Below are 15,014 nucleotides of genomic sequence, written 5' to 3'. Positions count from 1 at the left end.
ATATTTTGAGTTTTCTGGTTGGTTTCGGTTAGAACAAACTCAGACCAACGAAATGTGTACATTAGGGAGCCCATAAAAAAATACCCCCTGCTCCACAAGCGGAAAACGGATTTTTCGGCGCACGTTGCAGACCAAACAGTAAGAAAATTAAGTTTTCCATACATTTTTTCGATTTTTCCCATACAAACTTCACCCAGGAGTATCAATGGGTAAATGTTGACCGATTTTGCTTATATTTGGCCCAGAGTCCTAAAATAGCTCAAGAAACAATAATCAGCTTGTGGAGCGAGGTTTTAAAAAAAAGTCCCATATTCTGAGCACCCTAGTGTACATCCATTTCCAAATTTAAAGCCATTAAATGCTAAACACTGCTTTAAACTTAACTTAACAAACAACAATCCAGACTGTAGTCCCGATTCGCCCCAGATGACGGTATGCTTGTTTTTGTTGCATTCACCGCATTACTGGTTAAAGTGGTTAAAAAGGAAACATAAGGCCACGGGAGTGTACCACATTACCGTAAACTAATTCTCGCAGTTCCTCTTTACTTTCCTCTTTCATTGAGGTTTTGCTTCAAATGATTTGCTCTTTCTCTTTACGGTTCTCTCAAAATTTACGCTGAAGCTCTTGATGTTCATTTTTGATTCACCAACCAACAGGACCGAAGAGAGTTTTGAGGCAAATACTGCTATGTCTTGTAAGAACCACTATCCACATCCACATCTCGAAGAAAGCCATAAAAGCCTCGAAACATAGGTTTCAAAGTCATTGTTCATGATGCAACCGAAGCGTTAGCTTTAAATTTTGATCATCTCTCTCCGTTCGTTACTTGGAAATTGAATTGAGTGACACTTTGTTCTTTTAATGTGATTTTTGTTGTTATATATAAAGAATTTTAGTGCATTGTGTGTGAAACTAGTAACGAGCAAATTGTCTTGAATTTTAATTTGTGAATCAAAGTACTACTGAACCTGGCATCGAGAATGAGTTCACCATAGCGCGAGATAACTGCTTGCTGAGCACATCTGCAGTTACCGTTACACATTCATTTACGTTGTGAAAAACTAACGGATGAGACAGAGGAGTGGAAACTAACTGAACTGTAAAAAATTGAAGAAAGTGAGGAATAACTAAAACAAGGAATACATTCAGGCTGCCGAATACGTTCAATTTCAAAAGTGCTAAAGAATTTCAAGTTCAAAGGTATGTAATAGACTAGTTAGTGCTATTGAGGAAAATATAGTAATCATAATTTTATTTTCGGGGCAAAGTTTTTCTTCGAAGTGTTGATCAATTTCAGCAAGTGCAATAAATAAGTGAATGAATAAAAACATGTCTCATTCATAAGTAATTTAATAATAATAATAAAAACTTAGTAATTTAAAAGTATTTTATGTTAGTATCTGAAACCTTCTATGACTGTTTTTAAAGTTTCTTTAAACTTAACTTAACAAACTTAACTTAACATAACTTTAAACTTAACATCAACTTAGTGTTGGTAGTGTATCATAAATATATAAGTTTGTTGAAGAAGATGTGAAAGTTAAAAAAATTTGGTAAAGTGGGTCGCTGATGTATGTAAGGCTCATAATTGCATTGATATATACAAGGCATTAATATTTTTTTGTGATTTTAAGCAGTAAAGGCACAAATAAAGTTGAATTAAAGAATGACAAATAAATATGTTATATTGTTCCTATCTGCTTTCAAGATAGATTTCATGGCTCATTAACCTTAATGATTCATATGATTGTGTTTCGAAAAGTCTTCAAAGTTCAAGTTAATTAATCAGCATCTGTAGAAGATCATATCTAAGTGTGCCTAAGCGTTTCTTGTTTACGATGACCTACTTTGCTCCGTAATCTACTTTCTCTACTACGATCCCTCTTGAGAATTAAAAATGAGCACAGTGTGTTGCTAGAAAAATTGAACTAAGTTCCGATTATCCAGAGGCGTTCATATTGTGCATGTTTCTTCCGTACACCTAGGAATTTGGTTTCTAATACTCACAACATACTTTTATCATGAAACGCAAAGTGTTATGTGTTAATACTCAGTAGTGTTGGGGACGCAGTTTATTGGAATGAATGGAAATTCAACTAGGATGAACGGACCACTGCTGCATGAATCAAGTGAAAAAAAGATCATTGAGGACTTTTGCATAGCTTAACTGATCTGTTTTAAAGGAATGTGGTAATATTTTGAATTTGCATTTCACCTTAGGGTTCGTTAAAAAATTACGTCCACGAATAGGTGAAGGGGGGGGGATTATCTTTTGTTTGTGTCAGTCCATGTTGAAGGTATGTATAGGAAAAGTGGGTGACAGGAGGCAGGGAGGACAGTGGTTCAAAAGGCTGTTCCAATTGTTTTTACCGTTGAGTAACGGAAAATGGCAGAGTTTTTAAAACTTTTTAGTGTTTTTTTTGCTGAAAAATACGTTTTTTTCTTAATTTTGAGTACGCCATCAAATCGGGCGTCCAATTTTACATAAAAGTCCCTTTGGCACCAAATTTCTATCTCATCACCGTTTCAGGCTGCAAATTATTGAAAAAAAACCTCTTTTTTCGCATGTTCAAAAATGAAAGGGGACGTACCGCCCCTCCGTCACGAGGTATCAAAAAACGGACCTCGGATTCGTGATCAGGGACAAAAGTTTCACGCAAATCAAAGAGGGGTCGGGGCAACTTTTCCCGATTTCGTGTGAGTTGGTAGAAAATTACCCACATGCAACATGCAAACTAGTACACTCAACCCCCGGTGGTTGGTAACTTTTTCGCTTGACACTTTTTTAGTTTTTACCCTTTTGGTTGGTCAAAGTCAAACAAAAAAGTGACGAACTGTCACTTTTTACACGGGTCTCACATTTACTATCAAACCAAACATTTGGTAGTAGTGGAGTGGAGCTCTGTGTAAAGAGGGTGTCAAACTTAAAAGTGACCCCGTTTGTTTGGAAACAATTGGTGTCAAACCATCGGGGTTTCAGTGTAGTGTGTTATTACATATTGTTTTAAAGGTAATTCCGAATTTTGTTATAGAAAATCAATTGAAAATTAAGAACTTTACATTTTTGTTTTTACTGTGCGTAATTTGCGCACGAAATCTCAGCTTCCAAATATGTCTTTTTTACAATGTACAATGTAGGCAGTCATGTTTTTCAAACATTGGTGTACTTTTCGAACAACTATATAAAATATTTAAAAAGTTGATTTTTTGAGAGGTACACACAATCGGCGGTCGCATGATTGTGATGCATGGCGGCATGGAAGTATATCAGAATCTGCATGAAAACACTATCCTTATGCATTTTTGCGATATAGGGGTATGACATTTTTGCCCGTTACCGACAATTATTACATTACCGACGGCTGATTGATTGTACTGCAGAAAAATCTTAACAGAATGAAGATTGAGCCATCAACTTTTGGTTGTTGATCCGACACGCTACCACCGCGCCATGGGCGCTTGATGAATTGTGAGCAATGCTTGAAAAGGGATCTATCACTGAACGGGACTGCTCGATATTCGATAGAACTTTCTGTCAGCGATCATTTCCCAAAACGATATTTGATCGCTGACACACTACGCCTATCATGACCGTCATTGCTTGGCGACGGTCGATGAACGTAAACACGAAGACGAAACGAACGAAAAATGAACACCGCTCAAACAGCCGTTCGAACGAGACAACGTGCTCTTTCTTTTTCTCTCGTTTTTGTCTTTTTCTTCCTAGTGTATGCTGCGTGGTGACAGGAGTCATATGATTGCTATCATTGCGACGTCGTCGTGCTATCATGTCGCATCCGCCATTTTGACGTTCCGAGAAAAACGCGTTTCAATGTTTGACCTTGAATAAACAAAAACGAAAGCATGCAATGTAAACAATAACAAACACGTTTTGTTTGGCTGACCATTCTGTGCATTGTCCCGAAGTTTGGTTGAAGTTGTTTGCTGGAGTCCCGAGTTATAGTTTCAAATGTTGACGGTAGTCTAGCTTTTACGTGCGTCAAACGCATCCTGACCTGAAATCTCTTTGGCCTTTGTCGCACTTGTGTGTGTGTGTGTGTGTCCAATCCAATACCCGCTAACCGGTAGCGATATTATGGGAAAGTATAGTTTGTATCAGACTTTTGTATATGCCGAATGCTGATACAACTTATCTCAGTCCCGGGTATTAGGTGGTGATAGCCCTCGCGCTGCTTCCAACGACCCGTTTCAGAATGACAGAGCTCCTTGCGGTCCAATTCCGAGGTCGCTGGGCATTGTTCGACCCCGCCTAAACATAGAAGCAAGCATCTGAAGGAAGCTCGATCTATATTTAGACTTCCAATCCCCTCAGGCAAATCAGGGATCAGCGCGTATTTAATATGAGAAGATAACATGACACTACAGATCATTTCACTACTAGAGTGTAAACCTTCTGATGGCCGACTGCTCAGCGTCTCAGACCACCAATCCAAAGGCGTGAGTTCGAATCCCACCTGATTCATTTTCGTTTTTGTTCATATTCAAAGTTCTAATTCCTGATTCCAAATTTCAAAGGTACCGACCGGGACTTGATCCCTGAACCTTCTGCTTGTGAGGCAGAAGCCGTAACCATTAAGCCACGTAGCCGGTATCTCTTTGGCCTTTGTCGCACTTACATCAATTTTCAGGGAGTGACAAGATAGCACGACAAGATTGAAACTACTTTCATATGAAAAGTGACAAAAATTTTCGGAGCTTTTTTGGTTTTCATTGAATATCTTAGGATTGAAATCGAATTTTGGGGATCTGTGAAGGTCAAAAGATGTGACATTGTGAGCTGCACAAAATGGCGTTCTTAACTCAATTTGGCCTAAAATGCACGTACGACAAGTTAGCACGACGGCGACGATTGGAGAGATGATCGGAATCTCGGTAGAATGTCAAACGACCGCTCTCTGTGCGATTTTTCTCCTGGAGGGAAGTCAATGATTGTGTGAGTGACTTTGCGTAGCACTCATTCCTTTGTGTGTGAAACGAACGAAAGTAGAATGTAAAAATCAGGTTGTCGTGGTGAAGACGATTGGAGTGTTCTGTCAGCTATCACAAACAAAGTCGAAATTTCACAAGCCCTGATTGTGAGGGACAGAGCACCAACATATTCTTCTCTCTGAAGTGTTCCTCCGGGACGCACCAGCATTATACAGTACAGTGTAACAAAAATGATTTTTTGGCGGGCATTCAGGGGTTTGTTCCGGTGGGCGTACTAGTTATCGTGATTTTACGAAAAAAAAAGTTTTGAAAAGTTGGTCGTCGTTGATCATGGCCGTTTATCGTCACCCGCGACAGAGACGAACGACGAAACAAAGAGAAACGTAAAAAGTAACTTATTTCAAAATATTTTCTCGTAATATCGCGACAACTCGTGATGTTTATAAGCAAACCCCTTATGTTTATATAGCATTTTTTTTTGTAATTTCTTGCTCTACAACTTTGTAGAACATTGTTACACTCTAAAAAATAATCCTGCAAAGTTAGAAAAAACACGAAATTTTAAAATGAAAAATTTTGTTCTAAATGAAAAAATACCCTTCTAGGTCAATGTAGATTCGAAAAGCACATTAAATTTCCCATAAAATGACATGTTCCAAAAAATTTTACAGTTGATTAACGGAAAATGGCAGAGTTCTTAAAACTTTTCAAGTGTTTTTTTTCGATGAAAAATGCGTTTTTTCGGAATTCCGAGTACGCCATCAAATCGGGCGTCTAATTTTACATAAAAGTCCCTTTGACACCAAATTTCTATCTCATCACCGTTTCAGGCTGCAAATTATTGAAAAACACCTCTTTTTTCGCATGCTCAAACATTTAAGGGGTCGTACCGCCCCTCCGTCACGAGGTATCAAAAAACGGACCTCGGATTCGTGATCAGGGACAAAAGTTACTCCTTAAGACAAAGTTTCACGCAAATCGAAGAGGAGTCGGGGCAACTTTTCCCAATTTCGTGTGAGTTGGTAGAGAATTACTCATTCGAATTTTAAGTGGGATTTAACTTGTTAAAAATGTTTTTTTTTTCAAAAATGTCACTTTGGAGGCTTTTCGGCCACTGAATCGTTTATTTTCAACATCACTGGTGTATAGGCCAGATCCTTGCGCATTAGGGTGCCCAGAAAAATGACCCCTGCTCCCGAGCGGAATACGGTTTTTTGGGCTATTTTAAGTACCTTTGTAAAATTTGAGCGAAATTGGATGAGATTAACCCATTGATACCCGAGCCTAAAGTTTGTGAAAAAAAATGTTGTTCATACAAAAATGACTTCTTTAAATCATTAAAAACTTTTTAGGATCGAGTTTTACAGCTTTGGTATGTTCTACAAAGCTGTAGAGCATTAAATTTTCAATTAGAATCTCACTTTTGGGAATATTTGGATGGAAGCAGCGCACCGTGCAGACCAAACCGTAAGAAATTTTGGGTTTCCATACATTTTTTTAGATTTTTTTCATACAAACTTCACCTCCGAGTATCAATGGGTAAATAATGACCGATTTTGCTCATATTTGGCCCAGAGTCCTAAAATAGGTCAAGGAACAATATTCAGCTTGTGGAGCTAGGTTTTGAAAAAAGTCCCATATTCTGGGCACCCTATTGCGCATCTTCTCAATTCCCCTCGAATACAACATGATTCGAAAAAAAGTTGTCCGATCAGGCTCAAAAATTTTCTGGTTGTTTCCTGGCCGAAATAATTAGAGTTGATTTTTTTTATTTGGCCATTAGGGTGACTTACGCCGTGTTAGGGTGGTCCAAAAAATTGCCATTTTGTTAAATTTTCGCAAAAACCACTTTTTTCAAAACATTATAACTCCCCGCCATCTTCGAGGCCGCTGAGGGCCTCGTGGCGCGGTGGTTAGCGGCTTCGGCTGCCGATCCCTAAGTTGCTAAGGGGCGCGGGTTCGATTCCCGCCTTATCCTCCTGGCCTTCTATCGGATGGGGAAGTAAAACGTCGGTCTATTTGCGTAAAAGAGGTTTTGGGTGACTCACCACACATAACCTTCGGACGCCTAGAAATGAGCAGAAACTTGCAACAGAGACCACAAAAGACCCGGGGGTCGTTAAAGTGGATTTATACGCAAATGAAAGGTGATAAGTTGGCCTTTAAAAAAAAGGTTTCAAAAATCTAGCCTAACATATGAAAAGGTCGAATGAAAACTTAAAATGCTGTTTTAAAGGTCTCGGAACCAAAGAGCCTTTGTTTGAAAATATTTTTATCGAATTTTTACGGAAAATTTTACATAACATATCAAAAAATGGTGAAGGTGTTTTTTTAATATTCCGAGATACGATTTTTTTCAAAATAAGAACTGTGTTTTTTGACGCGCCCCGCGCAAAAACCTGGATAATAACGAAAACGAGAAAAAATCTACTTTTTTTACTAAAACTGCGATAACTTAAAAATTCAAGTGATGATCTACACAGAAAAAAATATTCCTGTAAATTTACATTATTTATCATGTACCAAAAGGTATCATGATAAATCTTCTATATGTATAAAAAAATTCGACGGTTTTGTTCGAACGCGAATCAGTTCAATACGGAGCGTCGGATCGAGGTGCTTTTTGTTGCGTTGGGATCGTATAAGCCCAAGGAAGGTTCTTACGCTAACTAATTGACACTTTGGCCACTCTGGAACCGATTCCGGAGCATCAGCAAATTGCATGGAGAAAGTAACGTAAAATCATATTTTGATCACAGGAGGCTGAATATGCAAAAATCAAAATAACGTCAACAAACGAAAAAAAGGCAGAATGAAGTTTGTCGGATAAGGCTTGTGATATATTTACATTAGGTTCATTGGAAATTTACAATAGATTCAATGGAAATTTACATTAATTTTTAAAATTTACATCAGTTTTGGAAATTTACTTTAGTTTAAATCAACTAATTCTGATTAGCCAATGGGAATGTGAAGCTCGACTTGGGTTGCAGAAGGAGAAGGGTGTGGCCTATGTTCTATTTTTAAATTATTGAAACGGGCAGCAAAAGAAAATTCTGATTTCAAATAGTTGTTTCACAGGTAGGGGACGCTTTCTCGTCGAAGGCCAAGTGGAATAACGCTGGACGTTAATCGAACGGACGACGGGTAGGATGTTCGGTGTTACTGCTGCTACCCGCTGCCGACTGAGCCAACTTCGCATTTTATTAACGAGCGGATAAATCATCAACTTGTTCAGGTCGAGGCTCAGGCAGTGGGCCAGCGAAGTATGAGAGCGATAGAAAGAGGACCAAAAAAATATTTTTAGTTCGGGTAGTTTTGAAGTCTACGTTTAGCAGAAATACATTGGATATATGATTTACATTAAATAGGAATTTACAGGAAGCCGAACACGGGTAGAAATTCATCAGATTTGAGTTTCCATGCTCAACGTTTCCATTAGATTTAGATTTACATTGGAGTAATATTTCAACATTATTTTGAGTGAGTTTACATAAGAAACAGTAATAACGTGCTGTGTAAATTTACATATTTTTTTCTATGTATACATGTTTGGGTATCAAATTTTGTGTAATTGAAAGACGCCACTTTTGGTGCCTAAACATTTATAGGTTTAGTTGTTTAGCAGTTTTAGTAAAAAAAAACGTTTTTCCCGTTTTCGTAATTTTTTCCGTTTTTGCGCGTGGCGCGTCAAAAAACACTAGTGGTTGGCAAAACCGCTCATTTCTGTGAGCCGCTCATTTTTGTTCGCTCATTTAAATGATCGGCACTTTTTGAATGGCTCATCCGCTCATTTCGCTCAAAGTCAGAAAATATTAGAATGGCAAAAACACGTGAAGTTGAGCTGAAGCATCTGCTCAAGATTTTTAGATTTTTCAATGATCGGCTCTTTTTGAATGGCTCATCCGCTCATTTCGCTCATTGTCAGAAAATATTAGAATGGCAAAACCACGTGAAGTTGAGCTGAAGCATCTGCTCAAGATTTTTAGATTTTTCAAAGGACCAATCCTGGTAACACTTTATTGCCACTTTAATGGACTTTTCGTCCAGCATACACTATTTTTTCATAAAATCAGTTTATTAAACAACAATAAAAAATCACAGAGATATAAAAAGCAATCTATCAGTTCATCACCGTTCCGCCTATGTGAAGATCGCTGGTTCTCTCTCGACCTGCTACGAAATACCTTCCGGCGTCCCGCAAGGAAGCCACCTTGGCCCGTTGATTTTCGTGCTGTTCATCAATGACCTGTGTTCCCGTCTCCAGTCATGCAAGCTGCTGTACGCCGATGACCTCAAAATATTCCGGCGAATTGAGATTCTGACGACGTCCGTGCTCTCCAGGAAGACATCAACGTGCTGCTTCGCTGGTGCGTTCAGAACGGAATGGAAGTGAACGAGAAAAAGTGCAAGCTGATCTCGTTCTACAGGATTCGGAGCCCAAATCTTGCGGAGTACAACATGGGCCGATCCACACTCGAACGCGTTCACTCCATCGTGGACTTGGGCGTCACGATTGACTGCAAGATGGAATTCAACCAGCACGTCTCCATCTCCGTGGCCAAATCGTACGCTCTGCTCGGTTTCCTTCGAAGAAATGCTGCTGGTTTCACCGACGTGAGGGTCCTCAAAACGCTGTACTTCTCGCTAGTTCGCAGTGTGTTGGAGTACGCCGTACCGGTGTGGGCGCCGTATTACGCCGTCCATCAGCAGAAGATCGAGAGTATCCAGCGTCGGTTCGTAAGGTTTGCAGCTCGAGTGTTGCCCTGGAACGACCCTGTGACGCTGGCACCCTACACGAACCTGTGCGCTCTGGTCGGCCTGCCAACACTCCAACACAGAAGAGTTCTCCTTCAACGACTGTTTGTGTTTGACGTCTTGCGGAACAACATCGACTGCAGTGACCTACTCGAAGAAGTCCACATCCGAGTTCCCTCAAGAGAACTTCGGAACCATCAGCTTCTCGACATACCAAGACACACGACGAACTACGGACACCAAAACCCTCTTGACGCCTGCTGTAGAAAGTTCAATCACTCGACTATTTTGGAAAATTTTGACTTTAATGTGTGTAAATCTATGTTTAGAAGTAGAATTTTGTTGCTTAGTTAGTAAGAAACCCTAAAGTCTGCAAAGATGATAAATAAATAAATTAATTACATCGATCCTGTCTTTCCTTTTCTGCAGCTCTCCTTTGTAGGACCATTTCATCTCGATCGTCCCAGTATTTTACAAATTCTTCGTCGATTATCAGCTTTCCCGCCTTGAATCTATATGGTATTTTCTTATCATTTTTTTTTTTTTTGTTGGGTTTAGAACCACTGCGACCATTGAGTTGATCTATTGCGGTATACCCATTTTGTTATCGCAAATTTCAGGATGACACGTTACCATTTAGGGTTACGGTCATTGGCTGACACTGCGATGTACCCCAGTTTGGCAAGATTTCTAGGATGAAATCAACTACTGTGCCGGGGTTTTCTAGCCAGACTTCATTTGGACTTATTATGCCCTTATTGAAGATCATTTGGATAAGGCTTTATTCCCTCACTAGTGATTGCTGGTTTTGAGATCATTTTGTTGTTGTCTTACACTTCTGAACCACCAGACTTTACTTTGTCTGGCTGGGATGATGTAGAACTGTTTGCCAACCCTGGTAACATTTTAGGTTTTAAGTAGGCCATAAAAGCCTATTGAGGTCGTATGAGGGTTTCCAGAACCATGATAAAACCTGTAAGTTTAAAAATGTTACTAGGGAATACAGTTGCGATTGAGGTAGACTCCTTTGTTGACGTAGTTTTCGATTTCTGCTGCTGTTTTCCTCGATCCTTACAATTAGCTTTCACATGATCCTTCGAACCACAAACGAAACATTTATTACCTAATCCATCATAGTAAATCCTGCGCTGGTATTTCGACGATCACCTCCATAAAAACTCCACGAACACCACTCCAAATTGGAAATCCTGTTTCTTCGGCGTATCGAACGAAAACGAAGTTGACTTTATAGCTGTCGGCCACCATTGCTAGTACCAACCACTAGTGTCTTCCTTTTTTTCTACAAGGACTTCGCCGCCCTGGGCTCCTAAGTGTTTGAGAGTATGGCCCGGAGCGACGGCGCCAAATACCCATATTTACACAAAGAATTTTAGAGCGCCCGCCGCGGGATTCGAACCGGCGACCTCTGGATTGTGAGTCCAGTGCGCGGTCCGATTGATCCACACGGCGTATCGCTCTCGATTAAACTGGTAAACTTTTCCGTATTTACCCAAAACCTCTTCGATCCGGTCATTTTCAACCTCTGGCGGCAATCCGCAGATACGGACGTACTTCGAAACACCTCCAGCATCCGCCACTGTTACGTCGGACGTCGTTCCATCGCTGTACGAAAACGTGGTTTTCGGACCTAACCCAGAAAAGGCGTCTTCCAATCCCTTTGTTAATTTGAATCGAATGTACAGGCTATGATCCTCCCGGAACATTGCGCTCAAATCACTGCTGGTCCATCCTTACGGAATTACGGAAGAACTGGAAAATTTCCGCATCTTTTGGTTTCCGGGAACCTGCTCCGAAATGAACTCTTAGCGTAAAATCTCGCCGAGGTTCCATTGTTATTCAACAAAACCGAATGACCTTGAACTGTATCACTAGACTACTGACACACACGTCCGATTCCAGTGCTGTCTAGACGACAACTGCACTTAGTATAATTTTTGTTGACTGGTAATTTAAAAACAATCAAACATATGCAGTCATTGCATTTATTCTGAACAAATTGGAGATCGTCCATAAAACATAGAAAATCATTGATTTACTTTATCCTTTATTTGGAAACATTTCAAATTTCAACTTTTACTTAAAAATAAAGAAAACCATTGATCTCTGAAATCGACAAATATGGAACACTTTTTTCATAAAGATGTAAACAAGCTTGAGTTTTCTTCAGAAGTGCATATTTTCAACCAAACTATTGCCACAGAGAACAGATGTATATCATTGAACAAACAGCATTGAAAAACGTGTGTAAAAATTCAAACCAAAATACGTTGAAAAGAGCTAGGGTGTGCACCATCCGCCTAGATAGCGCCACTTCCGAAATCATGATGGCCCACAGTAGCAGAACGTTGGACCATCTAATCACTGCATAAAACATTCCGTACGAACGACATCAGACCAATATCTGAACGCCTTCATCAGAGGGTTGCAATTTTACGCGCCAAAGAAAGTAACAAAACGAAATCGGACATAACATGTGTAAAGGGACTATTTTAAGTTGTCGCTGGAAAAATCATTTTTGAATGAATTTTCTGTTATGTTTTTGCATTATTGTTAGTCAACTGGAATTATACAGAAGTGAATTTTATATTTAAACGAGGTTAACATTTATTTTCATCCGAAATTATTGAGCCTTTTTCATTGTTAAGTCAAGTATTCTCAACCGCGACGGTGGCGCCGCCAAGCGTATCCTGCACACTATAATTTCTTTGATGCAAGATTGTATGCAACGCATTTTTTTAGTGCAACAGTGTTTACACACAAGTTAGAGCCTAGATGTACATTTGTTCTCTGTGGTGCAACAGTGTTTACACACAAGTTAGAGCCTAGATGTACATCTGTTCTCTGTGCTATTGCATTCAATCGTTAAAAGCAATAAAAAGTAAAGGGTCTAAAAATCCGACACCGACGGAGTCTCTCGAACATTCGGGATTCTTCCTCTCCCCGCAATCATCCCATTTCACGTCAAAAACGCGCCCGAAACGAAGCCGACAAAAAAAACAACTTATCAATCGCGCGACTCTTTTCCAACTCACTTGCCTTAGGGTCAATTTTATGTATTTACATAAATTAAGTGAAAAAAATAAGTTTGTGGAAGTTATTGGGAAAAGTCACCTTTCTGCCATTTTGATCTAATATTTGAAGTTTACCTTGCTAACCCTTAAAGAATTTTTGAAATTCCTCTTATTCTTATTTTTTACCAACACTTTTCCTAAAAAGAAAGTAGCGGGGCAAAGGGGCGCACTAAAATTTCCATACATTTGTGTATGAAAAAAATTCAAACACATTGGATAACTTTTATTTGTGATACAATTGATTCAAAATCGCAATTCGCAATTTTCAGTGTAAGAACGGGCCTTGACCGATCACCTACACTGCACTGCCCTTACACCTACATCTCACCCTTACAATATTTTGGTCCTAAGCATTTTATAAAAGTTTTTCAAAAGTACAATAGTAATATTTGTGTTAATCCTTTGATCATTCCATGAATTGAGTAATGGCTCGAACCTCACTTGCTTAAGAAAAAGGTGAAGTTTCAAAACAATGGACAGTGAAGGAAATATACTATGTAAAGAATAAAAGAAAGATAGTAATTTATGAAGTAGATAAAGAAATTAACAATAGGTAATGAATAGAGGTAACAAACAAGCTTAGATTGTATTGAGGGCAATTTACAGGGAAGATGAGAAATTATTCAAATAGATAAATAAAGAAAAGGCACATGATAAACAAAATCGACATCGCTGCCAAATAAAGGGAAAGCAGACAGTTTGTTACAGCAGCATCAATTGGTAAAATAGAGTGGAAAAGCGTTGAGAAATAAGAGAATCAATTAAGTAAAATCGAAATCAAATGAAGGATAGTAAACAGAAGCCGTTTTAGAAAATCAGTGAAACAAAATAAACATAAGATAGCTGTTAGCTGAAATGGAAAGAAAAGAAACCCCGTTCTGCGATGCTCAGGTACATCCACAGCAGTTGACACAACATACTGCAAATCAAAACAATACCGTCTACAATCACAAATTACTTCCCTTTCCCACATTGACGCGCCCCTTTCTTCTAGCCGTCTCTACTCTGACCCTCGCTGGTCAAAGGTTTACGAGTCGTTTCCACATGCAACCAGCTAGGTTACACCTTGTCATGATGATGACTAAACCAAGCCAACGTGGAGGTAAGAAAATAGGACACTTGCAAGGAACCAGAGCCATGCTGTTTTGTCCAAACAGCACTTCGGATGTAGTTGGGCTCCTTCCGGGATGTTCCTCGCCTGGGTGTCAACCGACGAGTATCATCAGTATCATGCACCCTTGGCCTGCTACAATTGATTCAAAAAATCACTAAATAGTATTTCTGCCAAAATAGGACCAAAAAATATAAATTATGTGAAAAAAGGAAGGTTTTTAACACAAAAATTGAAATTTTAGTTATATAAGTACTACCTAGTTTAAATTAGTTGCTATACCATAAAATTATCTTCATTTGGGATAAAAAACAAACCCCAATCGAAAACTTGATGAAAAGTTAACTTTTACACAAAAATTAACTGGAATATCACTTTGCCCCGCATAGTGCGCACCTTTGCCCCACATACGGGGAAAAGATGCGCACTTCATTTTTTTAGGGCAATTGTCTGGTTCTCGAGATGTAAGCGATTTGAGGTAAATCCTAGTACTACGTTTTGAGCGTCATGGACAAGGGTACCATTTGGTATATACAATGAATCAAAAATATTGTATGGTCACCGGCGACAGAACGATTGCCATTAGGTGCGCACCTTCCCAGTTAACTCAATCGGAATTCTGAAACGGAATTCAATTCGAATCGTTTACGTATTCCGTTTCAAACACAACAACCGATACGAACACGGAATCGGTTGTTGCGTTTGAAACGGAATACGTAAACGATTCGAATTGAATTCCGTTTCAGAATTCCGATTGAGTTGACTGGGTTTGCCCCACTCTACTCTATGTTGATATACTTAGAAACACTTGCAAAGCGTCGTGAATTTGCTTCTCTCGTTTGTAACGATGTAATTGCAAACCGAATCAATTGCCCCGAATTGTTACAAGCTCTAAATTTGTATGAACCCGCACTTTGAGAGCACGAGAGCCCTTTGCGTTACAGTTTCACAGAACAGACTATGCTAAACACGGTACTATCAATAGAATGATGGAAACATAACAGTTTTACAACCAAAGAAGATAGGTAGTTTGTAACCTAAATAATGTTAACCTGTAATTAGCAGCCCGGGAGCATGTTGACAGCTCCCATACAAACTGA

At 39.2% G+C, this 15,014-nt stretch overlaps 2 protein-coding genes across 4 annotated transcripts in view; both read left to right on the top strand.

Moving 5' to 3' along the window:
- The first annotated feature begins 783 nt into the window (after positions 1-783).
- LOC6053025 overlaps positions 784-15,014 on the top strand; it is a 116,832-nt gene continuing 102,601 nt past the window's right edge. For all 3 annotated transcript variants that reach the window (XM_038259784.1, XM_038259785.1, XM_038259780.1), the window contains exon 1: positions 784-1,203. The gene's annotated coding sequence lies outside the window, so the exon portion shown is untranslated. The remainder of the gene's footprint in view (positions 1,204-15,014) is intronic.
- Positions 9,340-10,370, top strand: LOC119769056. Its single transcript, XM_038260948.1, has 2 exons — positions 9,340-9,693; positions 10,332-10,370. The coding sequence occupies exons 1-2, from the start codon at positions 9,340-9,342 to the stop codon at positions 10,368-10,370; spliced, it is 393 nt and encodes a 130-aa protein (XP_038116876.1).

The sequence above is a fragment of the Culex quinquefasciatus genome, chromosome 3 (genome assembly GCF_015732765.1).
Source record: "Culex quinquefasciatus strain JHB chromosome 3, VPISU_Cqui_1.0_pri_paternal, whole genome shotgun sequence".
NCBI lineage: Eukaryota > Metazoa > Arthropoda > Insecta > Diptera > Culicidae > Culex > Culex quinquefasciatus.
Note: the sequence above shows the minus strand (reverse complement) of the source record. Positions and strands in the feature narration are given on the sequence as shown.